This window comes from Carassius gibelio, chromosome B24 (assembly GCF_023724105.1).
Source record: "Carassius gibelio isolate Cgi1373 ecotype wild population from Czech Republic chromosome B24, carGib1.2-hapl.c, whole genome shotgun sequence".
Taxonomy (NCBI): Eukaryota; Metazoa; Chordata; class Actinopteri; order Cypriniformes; family Cyprinidae; genus Carassius; species Carassius gibelio.
The window spans coordinates 21,843,610-21,870,991 of record NC_068419.1 but is presented as its reverse complement, the minus strand read 5'-3'; the positions used below and the strand labels follow the sequence as shown (position 1 = coordinate 21,870,991).

At 37.6% G+C, this 27,382-nt stretch overlaps 1 protein-coding gene and 1 long non-coding RNA gene across 6 annotated transcripts in view; one reads left to right on the top strand and one right to left on the bottom strand.

The window, feature by feature from the left end:
* dpp6a (dipeptidyl-peptidase 6a) overlaps positions 1–27,382 on the top strand; it is a 352,070-nt gene that overhangs the window by 184,053 nt on the left and 140,635 nt on the right. Inside the window, exon 1 of one of the 5 annotated variants that reach the window (XM_052595998.1) lies at positions 3,876–4,196. The exons of the other annotated variants lie outside the window; for them this stretch is intronic. Coding sequence (XP_052451958.1) covers positions 4,140–4,196 — 57 coding nt within the window. The 5' untranslated portion in view covers positions 3,876–4,139. Of the gene's footprint in view, positions 1–3,875; positions 4,197–27,382 lie in introns of those variants that run through there. 5 annotated transcript variants of the gene reach the window in all.
* On the bottom strand, positions 155–3,862 carry LOC128013207 (uncharacterized). Its single transcript, XR_008183266.1, has 3 exons — positions 3,727–3,862; positions 834–3,106; positions 155–666 (listed from the first exon to the last, which is right to left on the bottom strand). It is a non-coding gene; the product is annotated as an uncharacterized LOC128013207 (long non-coding RNA).

Here is a 27,382-nt window from a genome sequence, read left to right as displayed (position 1 = left end):
TTCATTTTAAAATACATTTTACACACAAATAATAACAATCAAAAAGTAAATATTTATTAAAAACAGTAAAAAAGTAACACATTAGAAGACATGAAGAAAAGTATGGCATTAACAGCTTTAAAATTGATAAATAAAGCATTGAACATTTGTTGACTATAACTTAAGATAAAAAAAAAAATGTTGTAATGTTTTTACATTATATAAAATATACAAAAACCCTTTTATACAATAATTAGATAAGTTCTTTACCAACTATTCTGGTTTGACAGTTACAAATAAACCACAACATTAACACTGATATTATAACATTTGACAGATGCATGTCTGTGTGAAAGAATGTGAGCATGTGTATAAATGACAGTGTAAACTCCATTTCTACTAAACACAGAACAAGCATTTAACATTTTTTTTTTATATATAAGTTATACACTTACAGTTTGTTTCATAGTTCATGAATACATATCATGCATCACTGTCAATTTTCATGATCTTTTCAGCATAACTGATGTAGCCATGAAGAAGCCCCATCAGAACAGTATGTGATCTTTTCCATCATCCAGGGCAGCATCCTCCTTTAAAACCCACTGTTGCATCAGTTTAGGGGAAAGGACATTTTCTTCTTTGACCAGCATTCCTCCAAGTCACCGCCTGCTCTTCATCAGTGGCCTAAAAAGAGAACACATTTTAATGTTTAATGTCTCTGTCTACCACAGCAATCTAGAATGCTATAATGGCAGCACCAGTGTGAGGGCAAGTAATATTGTTTGAAGAAATATATTGCTTTCAGAAAGCTACTTTACTGAAACATTAAAACAGACATGTCATTCACATACCTCACAAATTTTCATGTACGGGGACGGTTGCTCTTCAAAGGGTTAGTTCACCAAAAAAAGAAATTGGTCATAATTTACTCTCCCCCATGTTGTTCCAGTCCCATAAAAACTCAAATTTTTGGAACACAAATAAATATATTTAATATTCTCTTAATTTTTTTCCTCCATTGCTAGTCTGGGAAACCAGTATTGTCTTTTGAACATACATGTGCGCTATCATATAATTTCAGAATAAATCATACAGTATATAAATATAGCAATGGATTACTTCTACAATAACTCTGTATTTATGAGGCTTGAAAATACAGATTATCTAGACTCTCAATGGATTAACTAGAAATTATGAGAAAATTAAAAATATATTCATTTGTGTTGTAAAGACAGACAAAAGCCTTACAGGTTTGGAATGACATGAAGGCAAGTCAATTATTTTTTTGCATGAACTATTCCTTGAAGAGGGAAGACCAAGAATGATGACTCTCCAAATCAGACAACTCCAAAGTTGTTTTGAGTTCTAAAATGAAAAACACAGACATCAGCGGTTTAATGAAATGAGCACGTAATCACACTGCTGTTGCATCAAAATGTGAAGAAAACAGGCAGGAGACAACAGAAACATTACATAATTCTCAAAAGAATGATGCTCACCTCCTATGTACCGTATTTTTCGGACTATAAGTCGCACCTGAGTATAAGTTGCATCAGTCCAAAAATACGTCATGATGAGGAAAAAAACATATATAAATCGCACTGGACTATAAGTCGCATTTATTTAGAACCAAGAGAAAACATTACCGTCTCCAGCCATGAGAGGGCGCTCTATGAGGGTTGAAAAAACAACCCAGCGTTTTTTAGAGTTTGATTAAATAATGCATTAAGGGTGTAAAACAATATAAATTGTATTTAAAAATATTTAAAAAAAAGAAAAATTATATAACCAATGTATATGCTTGACATTATATCTTGGAAAAGAAACCCTTATTACAATTTCTGAATGTGACCAGTTTTAGCATTACATAAAAAAATTGCTTTGACTTTTAGGCAGGCTTACATTTGATATATTTAACAGTACAGTTCAAGTAAGAAACAATACAGAAACTGGATGATTTAATGTAAAACTAAAAGTTCTTGCATAGTCTTCACATTAATTAATATACATACACAAGCTACAAAGGTTATTCAGTCAAGCACAGCTTGTCCGTGAAGCACGGTTCTATGACCAGTAGTAAATACTGCTCCATCAGAAGGCCAGAGGGCACTCTTACGCTGAAACTCCAAATATGTCCAGCAGAAGAAAGGTAATGCAGTTATGGCAGTGCTGCCAGACACACAATAATTATCGTATTTGTGCGATAGTTGTGACCTCTGTACACTGTACTATAGACACGTTACACCTAGTTATCTATTATGGTAATTTGCAGGTTGTGTCAAAAATGTGTTAGTTTAGATAAATAGCTGTATTCTGTACATTTGTCTTGTGTACAGGACTCTGAGGAGAGACGGACACCATGCAATGAATATGAATGAATACCATCTAATAAACACACTGCTATGACGATATAGCCTATGGTTTATCTGAGTTATAATTATTATAATTTTCATTATCATGAATTGCATGTCATTGCGATATGCTTATGTACATTTGAAATATTTCAATAATTTTCAAGTGACCTTGAACTAAAATAGTTCTTGAATGACCTTGAGTGCCGAAGGGACTATTGAATCTTATTTGGGAATCATTTGTGTATCTTTCTGTAATCTGGTAATTTACAAGAACTGTCCAAATGTAGATAGTCATACAGAGGTTCATTTAAGATGAACCCAAATTTCTAGAATAAAACACATTTTACAAAGCTACACTACAGAGAGCAAGAGAGTGAGAGAGGGAGGACCAGCTCCAGAATCAAATCACTGAGGGTGCTTCTTAAATGAACGAAGGTGCTCTAACTACACACACACACACACGGATCTCTTAATTACATTGCATCAACACTTTGTTTTAATTAGATGATTCGTACAGAACCTAATAGCCTACCTAAACAAAAACTATGGATTCTAACTTAAAAGCTTCTGATTCAAGAAATCAACAGATATGTCTGTAATTGACTTCATTACTCAATGCTGCAAAAAACAATCTCCAAAGCGCAATCCATAACTCACTGGATAGATTTACAAATATGCAAAAAAAGCCATTAATGCAGCTTTAACTGAGGAGTGCCTTTGATTTAGTTTGAGGGTGCTTAGCAACCTCTAGCACCCCTGTAGAACAGGACCTAGAGAGAGAGAGAGAGAGAGAGAGAGAGCTGTTTAGGACAATTCACTATCATCAAACTTTTAATTCAGTTAACTTTTAATCTATATACTAAAGTAATAAACTATATACAAGGACCTTTCCTATAGGAAATGGAATGGAAGACCGCATCCGATTCACAAATAAATCAGACTTATCAGTGCTGAAGAGAGCTGACATTGTGGTTGTTTACCTTCTCTTGCTCAACAGTAAGGTTGTTGCACTATACCACTAATCATTAAAAAAAAATAGTTTGTTACATTATAAGCTACATTGTCATGACGAAAGCAGCTGAGCTTCTTTCAAAGTTACTTGTGAGTGTTTGGAGTGTCACTGCTGTTGTACTATATGTGTATTAAATGTCAAGGACAAGCTGAATCCTATCAGTTTAATTCCCTTGACATTATCTCTAAACACTGTGGAAGACTATAAGATAATCCTTACAGTTACGACATTAAAACATATGTTGCTTCATATTTGTAATACACTTTTACACATTTACCTGGTGTCCGTGACTGCGCAACCTTATACATGAATAAAAATTCTTCAATATAATGACATACCGTCATATACGAACTGAAGAAAAAAAAAAAAAAAACTCACTTGTCACATTTTTTATTTTGCTAGCTTCAGGCAGAAGGTGAAAGGCGGCAGTCACGCGCGTGTGCGCGCTTGGTGCACGGAGGCGGGGGTGAAAAAGGCGGCAAGCGCGCGATGGGGAATGAAAAGCTCGTGTGCGATGCACTCGTAGTCTACCGGTGTCGGTTTCCAGGCTCTGATCGGTGCTCTCTGTGTCCCGTTTTTCCTTCACTTCTCTAGCTCTCTTTCTTTGTGTAATTTAGCAACAGTGGCGCACCTGTCCTCCGAAGAACGACTGTAGAAATCAAATCTCACGTCTCACTGGGATTTTGCTGTATTTCCACCGTTTTCCCTTCAGCATCTCCTCTCCTCTCTGTAACCGCCAGCGGTCTCGTCCCAAACTGAATGTCTCTTGCTGTCTGTGGTAATTTGTTATAATGACCACAGCAAAGGAGTCAAATATATCGACCAAAGCAGCTCAACAGCAAGATCAGGTACTGAAGTAATTTATTTACGTTTGTATGTGTGTGTTTATTTATTTTTACTGGAGAGAGATATAGATACGTTATTAATTTCAAGAGGTGCATTGCTTTTGCTGAACGTGAGGTGATTTGTAAATCTGTCCGAAAAAAGAAAAAAAGTATCAGCTTTATCTGCTTGAATGGTTTAAATGATTTAGTAAGAAAGTAGGAAATTATTGAAAGAATATTTCTGACCACTGATTCTTCGTGATTACTAACGGCACAGTTTTTAGTAGCCTAACGTTACTGGTTTCAAGTTATCAGTTTAAATCAGCTGGAAGTCCATATTCATACATGCACCTAATCTGATAAGCTGTTTGTTCTGATTTCCCATTACTTTTAATTGAAAATTTCATTTCCTAACATTACAGAGATAGCTGACCATTAATTAAATGACCGTTAATGATATCATATTGTCAGAAATCTTTTAAAATTATTATTATTATTATTATTATTATTATTATTATTATTATTATTATTATTATATTTTCCCCTGTGTCACTCACATATTGTTTGTTTCCAGTCCTTAAAAAAAGAACATCATAGCAATAAAACAAATATATACCTAACAAAAGGTGACCAGATATTATATTTGCCACAATGTAGTTTTACAATTATATAATATTTCTTCTTTTCCAGTGTGAACTGCTTAAATAAAATTCCCTCTTTTTTTTTTTTCAAAGTATTAGCTTGATTACCCTAACCGTGTATGTTGGTGCTTGATTTCAAGAGAGAAAGAGTGGAAGCAGGTACAGAAACAGCCACAGGCAATACTGACAGGAACAAAGTGCAGTGCAGGAAAAGCATTGTGAAAGGTGGGAACCCCACTAGAGACAGCAGAGAGCGAGGGCAGGTGAACACATCAAGGACAGGCAAACTTTGACAAGAGGAACAGTAGATCTTCTGTTCTACCACTGTCTTCCGAAAGGCAATAATCACCCAAGAGCAAAGTTGAGATTTACCTTAAAAGTCATGTCGTATGTATAAAGTTCGGTAACACTTTAGAATAAGGTTCCATTAGTTAATATTAGTTAACTACTTTCGTTAACATGAACTAAGCAAGAACAATCCTTCTACAGCATTTATTAGTCTTAGTTCATGTTAATTTCAACATTTACTAATGCATTATTTAAATCAAAAGTCGTGCTTGTTAACATTAGTTAATGCACTGTGAATTACCATCAACTAACAATGAATAACTGTATTTTCATTAACTAACATTAACGAAGATGAATAAATACAGTAATAAATGTATTATTCATTGTTTGTTCATGTTAATTAATACATTAACTAACATTAACTAATGGAACCTTATTCTAAAGTGTTACCTAAAGTTCAAACATAACCATAATAATTAGGCATGTAAATTAAACATGTTAATGTATTGGCAGTTATAAAAGGATGCAAAAAAACAACAGCATGTAATCATGTCCCATAACCAGTTGGTAGATTGTATAATGGATTTTCCCACCGTTGGAGCAGATTAAAGTACTGTACACCTAACGTGTTTTTATGAATCTACGGTAAGATATTTTTGTGTTCAAAAACAGCTAGCTCAATTGCAGCTTAAACAACTTTTTATTTGCCAATGTCTTAACTCATGTCACTAGATAGATGCTGATAGTAATACAACACAATAGAACAGCCAAAGGTGAATACAATAGGCCATTTATCAATGATGGCTCTGTGCAGGGATCACAGAAGTGAGGGGTGGGGGGGGGGGGTATAACTTTATTGTCCGGATATAATGTTAGCTGATGTTGCTGCAGCCGAATTCAAAATAAATCGAGAGATTCTTTCAAAAACAATCAAATCAAGTTTTTTTTTTAAATTTCAAATATATATGTTTTTATGTATTTTTAATAGGCTTATTTATAAAATTTTAGACTCATTTAAAAAAAATAAATAAAACATTTAGGAAAATAAGTGAATTAGCCTGTATGTTATTTTGTTTTTATTTATGTTATTTTTTTAGAATTGTGGGAGAAAGATGATCTCTATTCTAAAAATCAATTACCCAGAGTCATAGCTTAATAAATAATATCTGCCATCTAACTAATAGCCTACTATTATTACCATTTCTAATAGCATATTAAAATGTAGACTAGGCTGTAAACTGTACAATCTTACAGACTGTATGTAGTACAACAACAAAGATTTGGTAAATTTATAATGCATTATAATGCCTCTTCTCATCTGTGCTAAGTTCTGCAACTTGTCTGTCCAAAGTGAATCATACAGCAACGTAGCTTGCCGATTTACTAAAGAACAATGCTTCAGTGAGGAAAATAAACTGTTTCCCTAAACCATAGACTTTTTTGCACATCAGTCATTCAAACCATGTTGGTTGAATTCATTTTGGACTGTCATTAAAGGATGTTGCACAGGTGGTGGAGTAATAACTTTGCCTAATTAATTGGTTAGAGAACAAATTAATGTGATACTAATGCTATAAATAAATACTATTATGAGGACCACTATTTATGTTCTCCACTATTTAGCTTTTTCAGTTGTTGTTTCATTAAAATGCAGGTTCCCTCTTATGTCATACTCCGTAGTTTCCCCAGGGTGCTAGACCACATTCACATCTGCGCAACCTTCGGAAACGCTGCTTTCATTCTTTTGACATTTTACCAGACATAGAGTGCAATTTGAATATTTATGCAATAAAAGATAGTAAGTGAATAAAAGTAAGTGAACATCAAGAAACTATAGGCTTCTAACCACAGTTTTGCGATGCAGTTTGTAAATGTTTGTTGGAAAAATGGTCTTAAGAAACTCTTAAAAAGAGTCAGTTGAATGATAAAACTTGCAACCATAGTTGGTTAAGGATGTATTTGGAAAGTGCAACCCAAAACTATTGTTGGGCTCTCATTAAATGCACAGCACTGCACCTGATGTGCAAAAAACTAAGAAAATACATTTTCATGATTTATGTGATGCTTCATGCTAATTTGGAGTTATTTCTAGGAGCCTTGTGTCTTATTCTAAACCTACGCGATCAGTCTATTCTTGTCCATGTTTGATGTTTCTGTAGAAGCACTACTTTGGTCCAGTACCTGGAAAATGTTTTGCATGTCATTTTGTGGCTGCTTGGCACAAAACAATGGACAGACATGGAAGAGATACCTTTTATTGCTTTTAGCAATCTCAGAAAATGTGGCCAGGCCATATCTCATACTACATGATTATTGTTATTGTGAGGATTTAAAGAATAGTAAATAGACCCAGAGGCTATAGATATTCTAAACACACATAGTCATAAACACTCAAATTCATTCGCCTACATGATTGTCTGTTGCCAAAAGATGGATCCAATTATCTAGTAATGTGTTGCAGATGGCACTGATGTATAGGCCGAGATGAGGTATGCTCTCCTGGCACTGCTGCGGAGCAAGGCAGTTTCAGCCTATAATCACACACACAAACACATAAACACACACTCATGGGTGCATTTATCTAACAGCTCATACTCACACATACACACACATAAGCAGCTCCTGACCTGCTCGAGCCTTGTGTGTGAGTGACCATTTATTTCCTTAAATTCATAAACCCTCAAAATCGCCATCACTCACAAGACAAATGCCAGCTGCCAGTGGGCGGTGGTGCAAATGGTAGGATGAAATAAGATTATAATAGTACGTCACTTTGAGGTGGCAGACAGATTTTTCTAAATCTCAGCAAAATGTCTTTTATGAAGTTTTATGAGCATACAGCCGAGTGGTGATGGTGTCCAGAAGTGATGGGTTTGAGTCTGTTTCAAATCCATTGCAAAAACAAATGTAGGTGTACAAAGCATGTTTGCTATGTTTTGTGAAGTGTGCAAAATCTCTTTGTAGTCTTGGGCGTTTTCATTTATAAGGCAACTCAGTCTCGCAAGAAAAACTTCTAAAAGAAATAAAACTTGTTCCCCCAAAAATGAACATTTTGTCATCATTTACTCACCCTTGAACCTGTATGACTATCCTTTTCCTGTTGAACACGAAAGAAGATCCATATATTTTAGAATTTTGTGTGAAAGATTTCCCCACACAGATTTCACAATGGATTTGCTGCATTGACCAACAGAAAGCTGCTTGGTTTGAAAGTGACTTTCATGTGAGCTATTCTTCATACATGACTACCCTGTTTATAATTGACCTTTTTGACCAAAGCATTTTATTAATGTGACTGTACCTTAAAGGCATAGTTCACCCCAAAATGAAAATTCTGTCATTAATTACTCATCGTCATCATGTTGTTCCAAACCCATATGTGACATAAGTGGTTCAGCATTAATGTTATGAAGCTACAGGGATACTTTTTGTGTGCAAAGAAAACTAAAATAATGACTTTTTACCAGCTTGCATCATCGCGGTACTCGCATCGTGAATGCACGTCGAAGACTCAGTCTGTGGCCTAACCTTGACCAATCACATAAACCAATTACATCCAGAAGACACAAGCCCTTTAAGACTTCCATATCACTTTAACGTCATCACCAGTGTGATTATTATAGCAAACGGCATTAACAGCAGCAGCTGTTCAGTCTCACACATGCTCTCCCTCACAGAGTCTTCTAATCATTGAACAACAAATAAAAGAGGAACTAAATGAAAGGCAGGCGGTGTATTTGTTAATAACACAACTGCATATACATTATTTATTGTATAACAAAAAATAATAATAATGAATGTAATATACAGTATAGTATAAGAAATAATAATCAAATATAAGAACGCTATTTACACCTACTGTATCAATTATATAATATCACTTACCCCAGTATGCTGTTTTCTCATTGTCCTGAAACACATATGGATATGGGATTTTTAAATAAGTTTCTTATTTAATTATATATATATATATATATATATATATATATATATATATATATATATATTTTTTTTTTTTTTTTTTTTTTTTTTTTGCTCATTATGATTATCATGTAACCAACCTAAAGTATTTTTATCAACAAAACTAGGACAGCTTCAGTATTAGCAGTTAATAGTGACCAAAAGCGGAAAGCTTAAATATAAGTGGACATGATAGCATAAGCAAGCAAAAAAAACAAACAAATAATAAATGAATAAATGTATAAAATGATCTGTATTAGCTGTTAAAGGGTCATGAACCCCCCTGTTTTAGCACTGGTTAGTTCTCACCACAGTTTTAAAAATCGCTAAGAAAGTGGTGTGCGGAGGGGGAAGAGGGTAGACACAACACAAACAACTGTTCGGTCCAGACAGTTTCCTTTTGCTCCCTTCAAGGTAAAAGCACAAATAAATGCACAGCCATTTGCACTCTGCATCGAAAACATATATATGAATGCGCTGGACCACCTCTGATAACATTTAAGACTTATTCTGCTGCATTTATATAAGCCGATTGACGGGTCGTGTGTCATAGAGCTGTACAAACGGTTATACTCTCTTAAGTGAATGAATCGTGTTTTTATTTGTATTATTTCTCTCCTTCGATCCATGATCATTTCTCTTAGTTAAAGGGGGGGTGGAATGCTATTTCATGCATACTGAGTTTTTTACACTGTTAAAGAGTTGGATTCCCATGCTAAACATGGACAAAGTTTCAAAAATTAAGTTGTACGTTTGAAGGAGTATTTCTGTTCCAAAAATACTCCTTCCGGTTTGTCACAAGTTTTGGAAAGTTTTTTTCGAGTATGGCTCTGTGTGACGTTAGATGGAGCGGAATTTCCTTATATGGGTCCTGAGGGCACGTCTGCCGGAAGAGCGCGCGCTCCCGTATAGCAGAGCAGTGAGAGCACAACAGGCATTCACTGATCAGAGCGAGAGCGTCGCGAAATGTCACAAAAGGAGTGTGTTTTTGGTTGCCAGGGCAAGACAACCCTGCACAGATTACCAAAGAAAAAACAGCATTAAGGGACCAGTGGACAGAGTTTATTTTTACAGAGCATCAACGGAGTTGTGCAAGTGTTTTTGTTTGTTCCCTGCATTTCGAAGATGCTTGTTTTACAAACAATGCCCAGTTTGATGACGGATTTGCGTATCGTTTATTTCTTAAGGATGATGCAATCCCAACGAAAAAGGGTCACGATCGTGTGTTGGAACCACAGGCGGTGAGTAAAACTGCTTAAAATATCTCTGCCTCCTTGTTAGTGTGTCCGCCTCCCATCGGAGACCCGGGTTCGAGCCCCGCTCGGAGCGAGTCATTGCTGATGCTGCTCTTGTTCAGTTTCAGCCTCGGGATCTGATTCTGGATCATAAATAAACGGCTGAATCTGACTGTTAGTCGTGGTTTGTTTTGGATGATGTTTTTTTTTCCCTCACAGTAATGTCACAACTTCCAAACGCTCTCAAAGCAAAAGCCTACTGGCGCTCGTGATTCTTTAGCTCCGCCCACATGTCACGCCTCCAGCCCGTCGTGTTTTTCCGGGAAAAATCGGTACAGACTATCTTTCTCTTATAATAAAACTAAAGACTTTTTGGAGTTATGAAGGATGCAGTACTACTCTATAGGTACTCAAGATTAACAGGATATTGAGTGAAAACAAGCATTTCACCCCTCCTTTAATCTACGCGGTCTCACAGTCTGAAGCATCTGTCATAGCAGATTAACACATGCTGCTGTGAATATTTATGCAAAGCATATTCTCATAATATAATAACACACAGTCTCATGAATAATTTAATAGACACCAATGTGTCGTCAATACAGTACAGTAGTCCTTTGCCACGTCATGAATTGTGAAGTAAACACAATGTAGATTTTAAACCCGGAAGATGAAAATAGTGCAAAAAAGTTTCAAATTAACCAGTTTTCTTCAACAGTTAAAATTATTGGATGTTAACATTGTCTTCTATGATGTGCAACACAAACACTTCTGCTAAAATGTAAGATAAAGTAGTCTGGGGTTTCATGACGCTCGTGATTGGTGCCGCCCTAGCAATTAATGTGGCATGCAGTCTCAATTGTACTGGCTGCTAAAATGTCACCGGAATGTTTTGAATGTGTGTTTAAATAATGACAATCAACAGGCTGTTTAGTTATCCAGGAGCTGTGAATTCATTTAGATGGCATTTATTTCGAAATGCCAGCTTCCCTCAAGGGCTTAATTGGATAATTGGATTTCATAAAACAGTGCAACATTGCATGACAGACCTCCGTTTATGTTTGCAGATATTTTTTAGTCCTATATTTTAATAAGGTCTTTTTGGGATTTGGATGTCAGGCCAGAATATCTCCATATTTGTTTTGTTTTACTACTTTTGCCTTTGCCAATATAAACTGGTCTAGATGTGTAAAATAACCTGCATGCATGACTCAGGCTTTCTTGCTAGCTCTGTTACTTTCTGGATATTCTGTAATGAACAGAAGGAGCAGACAGTGGGATGTGTGTTTGGCAGGGTGCGTGTGCCCTCTCTTCTGGGGCGGCTCCTACCCTTCAGAGCGAGGCTTGGTATTAGAGCCCATATGTTGACTCAAGACAGATCCACTATCCTCAGAGAGCCTAGCTTGATTTATTTACACAAACTCTTTGTATCTGTCACTCATAGATTTGTTTAGGCCCGTATAGAAATTCTCTCATTTGTTTTTCATGTGTTTTGTTCGAGCTCAGCTCTGTTGATCTGTGATTACCTATCTGTTTTAAATAATGTTTGTTTGTTTCAGTAATTGTAGTACTACAACTTTTATTTCAGTAAGCATTTTCAAGGAAACATTTCTGTTTAAGTTTTTAAGGTCTAAGCTTCTCATAAATATATGTATATAGGAAAAAGAGGCTACAATTTGCACGAGCTCACCTAAATTGGACAGTTGAAGACTAAAAATGTTGCCTGGTCTGATGAGTCTGATGAGTGTAAACAGAATGAGAACATGGATCCATCATGCCTTGTTACCACTGTGCAGGCTGGTGGTGGTGGTGTAATGGTGTGGGGGATGTTTTCTTGGCACACTTTAGGCCCCTTAGTGCCAATTGGGCATCGTTTAAATGCCACAGCCTACCTGAGCATTGTTTCTCTGACTGTGTCCATCTCTTTACGACCACCATGTACCCATCCTCTGATGGCTACTTCCAGCAGGATAATGCACCATGTCACAAAGCTTGAATCATTTCAAATTGGTTTCTTGAACATGACAATGAGTTCACTGTACTAAAATGGCCCCCACAGTCACCAGATCTCAACCCAATAGAGCATCTTTGGGATGTGGTGGAACAGGAGCTTCGTGCCCAGGATGTGCATCCCACAAATCGGGGGCGGGCACATAGATATTCGAATACCGGTATATTCTAATACATTGCATCATATTTGATATCCATTCGAATTAGATTTTGCTCAAAAGAGACAGCCCTAAAATATATATATATATATATATATATATATATATATATATATATATATATATATATATATATATATATATATATATACACATACATACATACATACATACATATATATATATATATATATATATATATATATATATATATATATATATATATATATATATATATACAGTATTGTTCAAAATAATAGCAGTACAATGTGACTAACCAGAATAATCAAGGTTTTTCGTATATTTTTTTATTGCTACGTGGCAAACAAGTTACCAGTAGGTTCAGTAGATTCTCAGAAAACAAATGAGACCCAGCATTCATGATATGCACGCTCTTAAGGCTGTGCAATTGGGCAATTAGTTGAATTAGTTGAAAGGGGTGTGTTCAAAAAAATAGCAGTGTGGCATTCAATCACTGAGGTCATCAATTTTGTGAAGAAACAGGTGTGAATCAGGTGGCCCCTATTTAAGGATGAAGCCAACACTTGTTGAATATGCATTTGAAAGCTGAGGAAAATGGGTCGTTCAAGACATTGTTCAGAAGAACAGCGTACTTTGATTAAAAAGTTGATTAGAGAGGGGAAAACCTATAAAGAGGTGCAAAAAATGATAGGCTGTTCAGCTAAAATGATCTCCAATGCCTTAAAATGGAGAGCAAAACCAGAGAGACGTGGAAGAAAACGGAAGACAACCATCAAAATGGATAGAAGAATAACCAGAATGGCAAAGGCTCAGCCAATGACCACCTCCAGGATGATCAAAGACAGTCTGGAGTTACCTGTAAGTACTGTGACAGTTAGAAGACGTCTGTGTGAAGCTAATCTATTTTCAAGAATCCCCCGCAAAGTCCCTCTGTTAAAAAAAAGGCATGTGCAGAAGAGGTTACAATTTGCCAAAGAACACATCAACTGGCCTAAAGAGAAATGGAGGAACATTTTGTGGACTGATGAGAGTAAAATTGTTCTTTTTGGGTCCAAGGGCCACAGGCAGTTTGTGAGACGACCCCCAAACTCTGAATTCAAGCCACAGTACACAGTGAAGACAGTGAAGCATGGAGGTGCAAGCATCATGATATGGGCATGTTTCTCCTACTATGGTGTTGGGCCTATTTATCGCATACCAGGGATCATGGATCAGTTTGCATATGTTAAAATACTTGAAGATGTCATGTTGCCCTATGCTGAAGAGGACATGCCCTTGAAATGGTTGTTTCAACAAGACAATGACCCAAAACACACTAGTAAACGGGCAAAGTCTTGGTTCCAAACCAACAAAATTAATGTTATGGAGTGGCCAGCCCAATCTCCAGACCTTAATCCAATTGAGAACTTGTGGGGTGATATCAAAAATGCTGTTTCTGAAGCAAAACCAAGAAATGTGAATGAATTGTGGAATGTTGTTAAAGAATCATGGAGTGGAATAACAGCTGAGAGGTGCCACAAGTTGGTTGACTCCATGCCACACAGATGTCAAGCAGTTTTAAAAAACTGTGGTCATACAACTAAATATTAGTTTAGTGATTCACAGGATTGCTAAATCCCAGAAAAAAAAAATGTTTGTACAAAATAGTTTTGAGTTTGTACAGTCAAAGGTAGACACTGCTATTTTTTTGAACACACCCCTTTCAACTAATTGCCCAATTGCACAGCCTTAAGAGCGTGCATATCATGAATGCTGGGTCTTGTTTGTTTTCTGACAATCTACTGAACCTACTGGTAACTTGTTTGCCACGTAGCAATAAAAAATATACTAAAAACCTTGATTATTCTGGTTAGTCACATTGTACTGCTATTATTTTGAACAAAACTGTATATATGATTTTATTTAGTTAACAATAACAACACTGGACATTGGGGCAAGACAATGGACTGGAATAGAGTTTACATTACATACTATTTTATTAACTGTTATAGCATGTTACAGTACTTACATTGAGCAAATGTATTTACTTGGTTTAATATTTGCATAATATTTGCATGCAAAGATAGTTGACATGGAATGTGCATTTTTTCAACATTAAGAGCCAGATTTACTAAACAGGGCAAATTAGCATTAGAGCTTGAATTTCCCCGTTGGGAGGCTAAAATTCTGTGTGAAAATGTGTTGCGCACATTAAATAACACAAGACACTGCAAGATCATTTCCATAATGACCAACGCAATCTACCAAGAGCAGGGCAAATTACCGCCTGCTTTAAGACATGCTTTTTTGGCTGTTAATAATACAGTATTTTGACATTCGCAAATGTTAGTAAATTGTGTTGCGTGATTCATTTTACTACTCTCCTCCCATAATTTTGCGTCTGAAAGGGAAACTACTACAAATGCATATTCAATAAGGTCAGATGCAAAAATATTTGTCCATTCCTTTTCAGCGCTTTTTCTTCACTGCGCTTTTTTAGTAAATCCCAGCAGTATTATTTTAACGGCAAAAGAAGGTTTGCATTGGCGCAAGTTGTTGAATATAGTTTTAGATGAATTCTGGCTTGTCACATTGCAGGTCACTGCAGACAACCCAAAAGTGCTTGGGCAAATATACTTCTTGCAGAATCCTGTGTAAAAACCCTCATGAACTTCTTTTGTGTCTTTTTGTGTGTTGTTACGACTGAGAGATGGCTTGAAATTATCTTCCGCGGTAACAGAATGCCACAGATGACGTTAACTGATTATTAACCTGGACTTGTAATGAAAGATGACTAGATTTACTATTTCATTGTTCATGCGTAACCCAAAGCTTATTCAGAATGATTTTCCTGAATGTTCATGGCCTCAGCAAAACTGCTCTGAAATGGCACATATGGAGATCATTACAGCATTTGAGGGACATTTGGTGGAAATTATCAGGAATCTTTTTTTTTTCTTTTTTTTTTTGGAGCTTTGCAGTGTCCATGGATCAAGGATAAGAGCGGATTGTAAAGCTTCTTTAGCACACTCTGTTTTGAGGGAATATTTGTCTCTGCTGCAGTTATGATCAAAAGAGCATTTGGGTTCTACACCTTGATGAGACAATAGATTGGAATCTGGCCATCAGCACAATGCATGATGGGCATTGCCCTCTGCCCAACAACAGCAACCTTTTTTACCAGACAGGCAGAACTGCTGGTAAAGCTGAGAGGAGTAAAAAAAAAATGTATTCCTCTCTTTTTCTCTCTCTTATTCTTTGCTCATTTCATGTCTTTGCTGGCTGCCATATCAAATGATATAGTGTTCTAACATTTCTAAGAGCAGCAGTGTTGAGTATCGTCTCAGATTTGTGAGCAAAAGAGAGTGTGTTATTGGAAGGATGAGAGAATTGCTCACACTCATCACAGTAATCATTTTTGAAGAATAGCTTAAAAGAAAATCCAAAATGTAATTGTTTTTTGTGGATCATCTTATACATGATGTAGTGTTTAACAGGTATTTGTTCATACTAAAGATTGCATGACTGCTGTCTTATGCTACTCTTTTACTTTACTTAAAACAATACCTAAGTTAATTGTATACTAGGGATTTATGTTACTAAAAAAAAATTGTTTGTGTCAACAAGTGTATATTAATGAAAAATACCAATAATCAAATGTATATAAAAATAAATAATATATATATATATATATATATATATATATATATATATATATATATATATATATATATATATATATATATATATAATCTTTTTTACTATTATTTTAACATAACAATTAATATCCTCAGATATTCATGCAACATATATTTGGAAAGTTTTGTGAAAATTATCAAAAATGTGTCACGGTGTCTGGTCTGTATTTCTCTGGGTCTCCACTAGTGGTCTCACTTCCCCATAGGCACCTCACCGCAGGCACTACAATTCCCACAAGGCCTTGTCCCTTCATCACAGTAATTGCACTCCTGTTAATTGCACTCAGGTGTCTTCACTTCTTAGTCATTATCCTGCCTATATTAACCGGTCTGTTTCTGTTTGTTTCATGGAGTCCTTACTTTCTGTCACCTGGTTTCCTTGTGTTCCTAGTATTTCTTGTTTGTTTGTTTGTTTGTTTGTTTGTTTGTTTGTTTGATTGTTTGACCCTGGCTTGTTTTGATGCTGATTTTGGGTTACCCAATAAAACTCACAGTGCTCATGGATCTCTCGTCTCCTGTGTCCCGATCTTTACAAAATGCTGGTGGTGGATCAAAAATATATGCATGTAATATTTTGCTTTTTTTCTCATCACTTAGATTTTCACTCAACTGGTTTGAAATAGTTTATAATAGAATAATACAAAAATTACTTAGTCTATTCGCTATTGTCCTCCTGACAACTGCTGTCCTTGGTCACGGCATGTCCCGTGCTAGAAATAGCAACTTAAATACCACTTATAATGGGTTGAGTGAATTGGTTTCTTGTCCCAGTGAGTGAGGTTCAGGGTGGTGACTGTAACAGAGGCCAGCTAGTAAGAACTGTTTAGGTAAACCACACTCCCCTGATCTCAAGAGTTCAACTAGTGACTAACGCTAGAGGCTGCAGTCTTTAGTGTCCTTGTTAGTGTGTCTCCCATGCTGAAAATGCTTAATCAAGTACCAGTCAGATCAGGTCGAGTAGAGGGGTTACATTAGCACCCCCATAAAACCAGGCCTGGAATTAATTGGTGTTCATTACATGCCCGCTGTACACACTCGAATAGGCCTACTCAATAGCGTTTGATGGAGCTGACTAGTGATTGAATGGTCGACTTCTCAACTAGTCTATGCAACCCCTATTTCATATTTACTAACTGAATGAAACTGATTCATGTTTTCATTAGGGGTGGTTAGACTCTCTGCACTGGCCTTAGGGGAAATCTGTGGAATGGTTTTGAACATAGTAAAGACTGTTAAATGGAGTTGAGTGTGCTATGTTTTTATTACTAGCTGAATGCATTGTCAAATAAAGATTATTTAAAAAGAGGAGCACTCAAGAGGTACAGGATATGAAGAGTGTTTTGTAATCCTTGTTTTCACATCGTATCCAGTCTGTTGAGTGTCCTGGCAAGAGTGTTGCTTTTAAAGATGTGTGCCATGTTAAAGTAATGTAAATTTCTGTCTATTGAATGAAACTCCTATGTATTGCACTATTTTAAAACAACTCACTAACCTCTAGAAACAACTTTTCCCCCACATTTTCAATATATACTGTATATATATATATATATATATATATATATATATATGTGTGTGTGTGTGTGTGTGTGTGTTCGTGGATAAGATAATATGTTAATAGTGACATTGTTTGTTAATAATTTGTGTTATGAAAAGGGCAACAAATGGTAATAAATTGTCATTAATAATATTCTGCTTTCTCTCAGCTGTTAAAATGAGCCAGCAGTTTTTAAAGTTCAGATTAAAGTCAAGCAAAATAGTGACATTGTTAATGTGTTCATTATTTAGCAGTATTTGTCTGAAAATTTCCTGAACTATACTGAAGTTTAAAAAGATATTGATGGTCCCTTAGCTGTATTTTTCACTCTTTGAAAATTGTTATAGAACAAGTGTTATTTTTCTCTCTAAATAAATGTAGGCCATCAATCAAGAGCGATGCTGAAGGGATGTGTTCAACAGTCTGTCTATTCATTCAAACTAATTACCAATCCATTACAAAAATATTTAAATTTGAGTAGAAAAGAGAAAATGTGTTATTAAACGTGAACCTTCGGGGACAGAATAAATGGTGGGAGGAGAGTGATAAACCTCTTAGGCATGATTCTGTCACCTTATGAAGTCTGTTTGCTCACACATGCCTCTTTGATTACATTTGTGTCTGTGGGTATCAATCATCGGGGTATGTGATGCTCAAAGCAAATTGATATATTAATAGACTCTAGAAATGTGATGGGTGTGGGGATGCAGGTGTGCATAATGGCTTTAAACATGATTTATCATTCCAGATTTTACAGCTGGAACTATCCATTTATTAGCGATGTAATGATTCACTCAAGTCATGATTTGATTCACAATTTTGATTTCACGATTCGATTTGATTCCCTTTATTTTTCATTTTATTTATTTTTTTAAGACGAATTATAAATGAATTCCTATTTTGTCCTTTTATTATTGCTTGGACAAAATGCTGCACATTTCTTTGTGAAATTGAAATATAACACTATAATTATATATGAATATAGCACTTGCATATTATTGCTTTTTTATCAAAATGTTATTTCACAGGCACTTTTATCCAAAGTGACTTACAAATGTGGACAATAGAAGCAATTAAAACCAACAAACGAGCAATAATATGCAAGTCTAAATTAGATTCAAAATTTTAAGCAAAAACAGAATGATTTGACTTCAGTTTTGTGAAACTATACGTAAAAAAATATCTGCATGAAACAAACAGCAGACAAGCTGAACGGGATGCAGATTCACTTTCTGCCAGCAGGAGGCACTTAAAGCGTTACCTTGGTTTCCACTGTAACTAAAGCAGCTCTGCACTTATGAACTTTAATATGTATTATACAGAGGCAAGATAAAAATAAAAAATACCATTTTAACTTTTCTAAAGATAGTAAGTTCATATGCATTTGATACATTATGATACATATATCATAATGCATTCATATAAACTCCTACCCCTAAATAAATTGCAATTTGTTTAGCATCTCATTCGATTTAAATCGTCACATATTTAAATTTGATTTCCAAACAGCTTGTGGTTAATCATTACATCCCTACCATTTAAAGGGGTCATTTGATGCTTTTTTAAATATCATTATTTGTTGTAACAGAATGTGCTGAAATGTTTTTAATGGTAAAAAACAATTTTTTTTTCACAAATGCTGTAAATCATTGTAGGTCCTCTATGCACTCTCTCAAATGCATAGTTTTTTTTACAAAGTCCCTCCTTCCAACAAGCGCAGTCTGCTCTGATTGACCAACTGACCCAATGCATTGTGATTGGCATAACACTGCAAGCACTCGTCGGAAATGGAACACCCCTTTCCATAATTGTGAGCTTCATCTTTCTAAATAAATGTAAAGACAGTTAATAAAGTCCTTAGTTTTACCATCAGTTCAAGCCCGAAAGGGGAACAGAGTGTCGTGACAGACACAGTGAGGAAGCTTGTATGTGTTTGCAGTACACAAGTCACTGACGGTTAAGACAGCTGACTCCACTGTGCGACCTTCTCTGTACTTGTATTTGAATATTCAATAGCAAATACTTTAAAAAAAAACATACTTAGAGTAGCTTATTTAGAAGTGCCAGATTGTCATAGCAAGGTCAGAATTCCCTCCTCTCCTTGGTTCACAAATGGTCGTCCGTAAAATGTTGCTGTTCTGTTGTAAGTAATCATCAAGATTTGTAAATGCATCTACTTTCAGAAGGCCAAATAAAGTGTTTTTGCTTTCACCTAGATACACAGCATGTACCTGACATGGCTGCTTCTACACTAACAGCGGTTACTGAAACCATGCCTTCTTTGTTTGCATGAACATTTGGCCAGCATTACACAAATATTTCAACATAGTGATGTAGACATGTGGGGACGTGTTTGAATGCGCTGTTTTAGGGGGGCATTGCAGGGTCTTAATTTTGATAAATAATTTCTCATTGTATTTGAGACTTTAGTCTTTGCAACTTTACAGATCTTATTCATGCATCAAGACCTTGTAACACTCCAAATAGAAAGGAAAATTTGAAATTGCACCATATGAACCCTTTAATAATATTCACTGCAGTGAGCGATATAATTGTACAACTGAAATAAAATTGGGATCCATGTCTTTAAAATATATAGCTGATGTCGATGCTTTAGAAAAACAATTAAAAAGATTTCTCCACCATAGATCTAATACAAGACTAATTCTCTGGTAATATTTTTCTCAGCAGACTACAAGTAAATGAGCAACTAGTGATCTTATTTTCTCTATAATGGGGAAATATAAGTAGCGATCCCACACTTTAAGCCCTGAATAAATTGTTGAATCATTTTTGTGTCCCCATAAGATTTTCCTAAGAGTGCTTGTTTTTAGCAGATTTCATGATAAAGGACGAATGACAGCCATGTCTCTTGGGGCTCTGTATAAATAAGAGGCCATGCCCTTGCTAGCGCTTTGTGTTGAACAGAATGAGGGTCCACTAATCATAATCATCATCATCATCATCATCATCATCATCCTTTCACACATTATTGACTTGCACTCCTATTTCCCTGCAGAAATCTGTCTTTTTAAACCTGCTTTTAGTCCTATCGCATAGTGGAACATCAGCTATAGCATGGATTTATCGGTCGAATAATATTTATACCATCTGCAAATGTTCATACAACCATATGTATTTGTACTGATTTTGCAACAGATACTGAATCATCATATGTTTAACATATATTTTGTCAAGGGGTGAAGAATCACTCGACAAGAGGTGCGTGAAATCAAAAGCCCCGGAGGGTGGATTTGCAGGCTGATGGGGAGCAGCTGTGACCGATCGCGGGCCATCAACTGTAGGGGCGCGTGGTTAGTTATCAGGGTGAACTTGCGGCCCAGGAGGTAGTACCGGAGCTCCAGGACTGCCCACCTAATGGCCAGGGCTTCCTTCTCCACGTTGGCGTACTTCCTCTCAACAGGGGATAGCTTCCTGCTGATGTAAATGATCGGATGCTCCTAACCTTCTTGAATTTGGGTGAGGACCGCTCCCAGTCCTGTGTCGGAGGCATCCGTCTGCAGCAGGAAGGGGCAGCTAAGGCCGGGGCGCGGAGTAACGGCGAGGACGTGAGTGCTGCTTTAACCTGGGAGAAGGCCTCTTCCGCCGACGGGGTCCAGCATATTTTCTCTGGCTGCCCCTTCCTGGTCAGGTCTGTCAGGGGTGCGGCTAAAGAGGAGAAGCTGGGGATAAGAAGTTGGGGATAAAACATCGGTAATAACCCACCAACCCCAAGAAGGCTCGTATCTGGGTCTTCGTCCGGGGTTTGGGGCAGCGTGGATGGCCTCGACTTTTTTGTCTTGCGGCCGGATGAGTCCTCGGCTGACTTGGAAGCCCAGGTACTTGGCCTCAGAGAGCGCTAGGTGGCATTTTCGGGGGTTGGCGGTAAGTCCAGCCCGCCGGAGCTCCGAGAGCACCCTCCGCAGATGATCCAGATGTTTGTCTCATGCCTCGGAGTGGACCACGACGTCATCCAGGTAGGCGGCCATGTAGGCCTGGTGGGGCCGGCTGCTGCTCCCACACTTCCCGGGCCACGTCCAAGAGGCCCCCAGGTTGACGGCCAAACAGGAGCTCAAAGGGGGTGAAGCAAGTTGAGGCCTGAGGAACTTCGCATAAAATTCTTGAGAGCTATAAAGAGCAGAGCAGACAGCTCCTTATGCGAATCACTTTCACCTGTTTGTTCGTTCATTTGACTTGAAGCATTGCGGCGCACTTTGTTTTTGTTTTTTGGGGATTTGTGAGCAGCGACGCTTTTATCGTTCCCTCTAGATCTCACCTTCTCACATGCAGCCCCAGGATTGGTTGATTTTGTACAATACCTGCATGTTATTCGTCTAACTGCTCTGGATGTTTTAGGCAATATTAAAATCATGGCTGGGACGTGTTACCGGCGCATATGGTAACCCTTAGGAAATGCCGCCGGAAAAGAGGGAAGAGAGCTGGCGTCCTTTCAGACTCAGACGTCGTCCCCTTAGACCTCCACTCCCAACTATTTTGCTGGCTAACGTACAGTCACTGGACAACAAACTCTGAGAAATGCAAGCACATATCTCATACCAATGAGAAACAAGGGACTGCTGCATTATTTGCCTCACATAAACCAGGATGTCTGCAGAGGTTCCAGACTCAGCCATCGAGTTGAAAAGCAGAGGTGGGGGCATTTGTTTCTTTATCCACAACTTGTGGTGTGATGAAAGGAACTTACACTCTATTAAATCCTTCTGCTTCCCTGATCTGGAATTTCAAATGCTTCTGTGTCGATCATTCTGGCTACCGAGGGAATTCACAGCGGTCATAATCACAGCTGTTTACATTCCTCCTCAAGCCAACACAGACAAGGCACTAATGGAACTGTATGGGAATATAAGTAAGCAGGAAACCGCCTACCCAGATGCAGCGTTTATTGTTACGGGGGACTGTAACAAAGCCAAGTTCAGAACAATAGCTCTAAAATATTTTCAACACATCACCATCAACACACGTGCTGTTTCATCAGGAAGTGTGTAGAAGATGTAGTGCTGACAAAAACAATCCGCATCTACCCCAACCAAAATCGTGGGTTAATAGCAATGTTCGAGCAGCCTTGTCAGCGCGGACATCCGCTTTTTAATCCGGGAACGCTGATGATCACAAACAAGCCAGTTACGATCCCAGAAAATCCATCAAAGCTGCAAAAAGAACAAAACAAAGTTGAAGAACAATTCAACACCAACGATGCAAGGAGCATGTTGCAAGGCATCAATAACATCACAGACTTTAAAAGGAATGAACTAGCTACTGTGAAAATCGCAGCCTCCCTACCGGATGAGCTAAATAACTTTTATGTTCGTTTCAAGGCTCACAACACCGCCCACACAGAGAGCGCTCCCACGGCTGCTGCAGAAAAAGTGAGTGCACTCTTCGTCTCTGTCGCAGATGTAACCCCATCCTTTCGACAGGTAAATATCCGTAAGGCTGCGGGTCTTGATGGCATCCTAGGCCGTGTGCTCTGAGCATGCACATTCCGACTAGCAGGTGTTTTCACAGACATTTTCAACCTCTCCCTCTGTATGTCTGTGGTTCCCTCAAGCTTCAAAAATCTACCATTGTGCCCATACCAAAGAAAAATAAAATCACATGCTTAAATGACTGGAGGCCGATTCCTCTCACACCCATTTTCAGCAAGTGTTTCGAGAAACTGGTCAGAGATTACATCTGCTCTGTGCTGCCTGCCTCATTGGACCCACTACAATTTGCACATCGCAGCAACTGTTCTACAGATGATGCTATTGCTTTCACCCTACACACTGCCCTCTCCCATCTGGAAAATAAGAACACCTATGTGAGAATGCTGTTTGTGGACTATAGCTCAGCATTTAACACCATAGTGCCTGCCACACTTGTTGCAAAGCTCCAGACTCTGGGTCTAAACAGATCTCTGTGCAGCTGGATCCTGGACTTCCTGACAGGCAGAAGCCAGAATGTGGTCAGAATGGGCAACAACACTTCATCCCCACTGACCCTCAACACTGATACTCCTCAAGGCGTACTCAGCCCACTCCTGTACTCCCTGTACACACATGAGTGTACAGCCACACACAGCTCCAACATCATCGTCAGGTTCGCTGATGACACAACAGGGATAGGCCTGATCACCGACAACGATGAGATGGCCTACAGAGAGGAGATGAGGACCCTGACTAAATGGTGTCAGGAGAACCACCTCTCACTCAACATTGACAAGACCAAGGAGCTGGTGGTGGATTTCAGAAGACAGAGCAGAGAACACATACCCATCACCATCGACAAGACACCTGTGGAACGGGTAAGCAGCTTCAAGTTCCTCTGCGTTAACATCAGTGAGGATCTCACCTGGTCTACACACACTGATTCAGTGTTGAAGAAGACACATCAGCGCCTTCTCTTCCTGAGACGGCTGAGGAAGTTTGGAATAAGCCAAACTAAAATAAATCCAAACCAAAATATTGAAGGTGAGCTTCCCTCCCTCCAGGACATCTACACCTGCGGTGCATAAGGAAAGCCCAGAGGATCATCAGTGACTCCAGCCACCCGTCCTTGCAGACTGCTCTCTCTGCTGCCCTCAGGAAGACATCTCCACAGCATCCGATCCCACACTAGCAGACTGAGGGATAGCTTTTTCCCTCAGGCTATCAGAAAAAATGAACAGTCAGAACTAATACACCCTACATCATACTCCCACAATATGGTATTTCACACAATGCACTTTAACTTTAACAATTCAACCCGTTACCACTGGATACCATCCGATGCACATCCACGTGATTTCTGTTTCCAGTTCACACACACTCTGTTGCACCTTAGCATATTTGTATGTGTATATAATTTTACATAATGTAGAATGTGTACATTCTGTGTTTAGTGTATAATGTGTAGTGCTAACTGTATGTATGTACATATTGTGTATAATGTTAACTGTAAGTATGTCTAATAGTACACTGTGTGTACTGACTATATGTATGTGCATGTTGCACATTTTAACCTGTTGAATTTTGTATGGTTATACGTTAACTGTTTCTGCAATTTCTGGAGCAAGCTCCCAAGAATTTTACTCACCAAAGCACATGTGCTGTGGTGATGTGACAATAAAAGTGACTTGACTTGACTTGAATTAAGCAGGGTAAACAGGGTATTGTGAAAAAGTGAATAAATAGTATTTATTTTCGACTAGATTTTTACAGTTAGTGTTTAAGTGTCTTAAACCCCATTAGACGCTATCAGGGAAATATATTGATTATCAAAAGGCTAAAATGTATTGAGGTTTAATATTTTTGGCTATATCACCCAGCCCTGCTTCAGGCAACACAAGTGAGAGTCAATTTCACCAATAATTTTAAGGAAAGTGATCATGGCAGAAGTAGAAGGTTATAGAATAAACTTAGTTTGCTCATTTCTGTCTGCAAGCTTGCTCTCTCCTGCTGTCAGTTTCCTGTCTGTGAAGTTGGGCCCATTGGCTGGTCATATCCACTGCCTCTGCCTTGAATCCACATCAGACCTTATCTTGGCAGGCAGGGTTTGGCTGTGGAAAGTGTCAAACCTCCCACTGCCTCTAAATCAACTAAAAACTTCTTCTTTGCTCACTATATATGAACAGAGTTAGATCACCGTTTCATTTCAGTTAAGCAATTCAGTAGCCTAAGTGTTTACTTTAGTCTCTTCCTGTTAAGCTGGCATATCAAAAGTTCATGAACCGTTTGGACTACAGGTATAATTATGGTCTTGCTATAAGGCATTTAGGTTTTTTGGTGTTAAACTGAGAATTTTTCAAATAAAATAGTTTGAATTTATTGCATACAAATGATTAGATATTTGACAAGTTCTGAAAAACATGGTATAGATGTAAAAGGGTTGAAATCTTTGTTCTCACTGATTCTTGCTCCACTTAATTTTATATTATAGTTGAATTCATTTACTTTCTTAGTACAGGCCCTTTGTCCTTTTTTGTGCACATGCAAATCGTGCACACATGCAAAATTAATGTTTTCATAACCTTTCATCGAAATGTAATATCATGGTGTGCCTCTTAAAAGCCTCCAACACACTGCTTGAATTTGTATATAACTCCCACTTACAATCCAGTCTGTTTGAAATGGATAAAATCAAGTGTCTTGTTTTTTTTCATCTTTTAGTACTCATCCGATTTTTTTGGAGTGAATACAAAATAGGATGCTAACAGTTTCATGTTAACTTTAAACATCAAATGTGATTTCAGTTCTGTGATTGTGTTGTTTTATTCAGATATCCCTTTCTTTGCGCATAAACCAATGACTTGACACTGGTTACAGTTAGAAAGGAAAAGCATATGAAATGCATTGAGCCATAGCCCAGCAATCAAACAAAAAATGCAAACAAATGTCATTTTGAAATGCCATGCTTATCGTGGCTCATGATCCAGCAATCGTTGGTGTGAAATTGTTTGATCCAGACAGCTGTCTGCAGTGTTGCATTTGGCTGCCTTATTATGACTAATAATGACTCTAATTGAGCTCTGTCTTTCTTCTTTCTGCTGGCCGTAGGGGTCGTGAATGTCTTCCTCTTTCCTATAATTTCCCCGACTGCACAGTAATGAACTCTTGAGTTTGTAGTCAGGATTGAGAGTTCCTCAGGCTGTGAGATGCAGGTGAATTACAGAATGTAGATTGAAAATGGCCCTTTTTTATACTGTAGCCAGTCACATTTATAATCATACTGCATCGTATTTTATATTCTATTTTGCTCAGATAGGCTTAGACACACAGCTTTGTCAAAAAACAAACAAAAAAAACCTTTTCTAAAAGACACATGTAGCATTTTCCAATTATTTCACTCTTTATACACACACAAACAATGCGAGTATTTAAAACAGCTTTTCTTGAAAGTTGGAGGGGTGTGGGTGAAAATTCTCTACTTATGTTTTATTTCTCAACCAAATTGGTTCTTCGAGGTGTGAAACAAAAGACTTGGAATTACGGGACAACAGTAGTGGTGTTTTTGGATAGAAGACAGCTGGCTCACTATTTAACTGTGTTCTGGAATATTTTTTCTGTACATGGCATAAAACATACACACACACACATATATAAATATATATATATATATATATATATATATATATGTATATATATATATATATATATTTGTGGTGGGCCGTTATCGGCGTTAACGTGAGACTCTTATCGGGCGATATAAAAAATATCACCGTTAATCTATTCTCAAAGTTGGGGTTGGACCTGTGTCTATACTAGGCGAGCTATGATGACTTTCACTTTGATATTTTAGCGTGGATGTATACCTAGCCGAATCTGTAGGGGGCAAGAATGAGTCTTTAAACCTGTGTGTATGCCTACTGTGAAATCACCACATCAAACGTGACGTGCTAACATGGATGCAGCTAAGATGGCGCCGGGTTTGCTTCAGGGAAATTTTTTTTTCCCAATGGAAACCTCGACAAGACACACACCTGTTTCACACTTAATCCGCCTGCAGTGCGTATGCAGTCCGTGTGCATTACGTATGTGGTGCTGAAGCAGCACGGACTCATACTCATTGTGCTTTTACACAGGATGCGTTTGCAGTCCACTACTCGGTATGTAAACGATCTCTGCACTGCTGCAGACGCACCGCTACTGGAACGCACTGACGGACCACAACCGCGTGAACGCTGGAATCCGTTAACATGGGTGCGTAAAAAAATACACAATGCATACGCACTGCAGACGGATTATGTG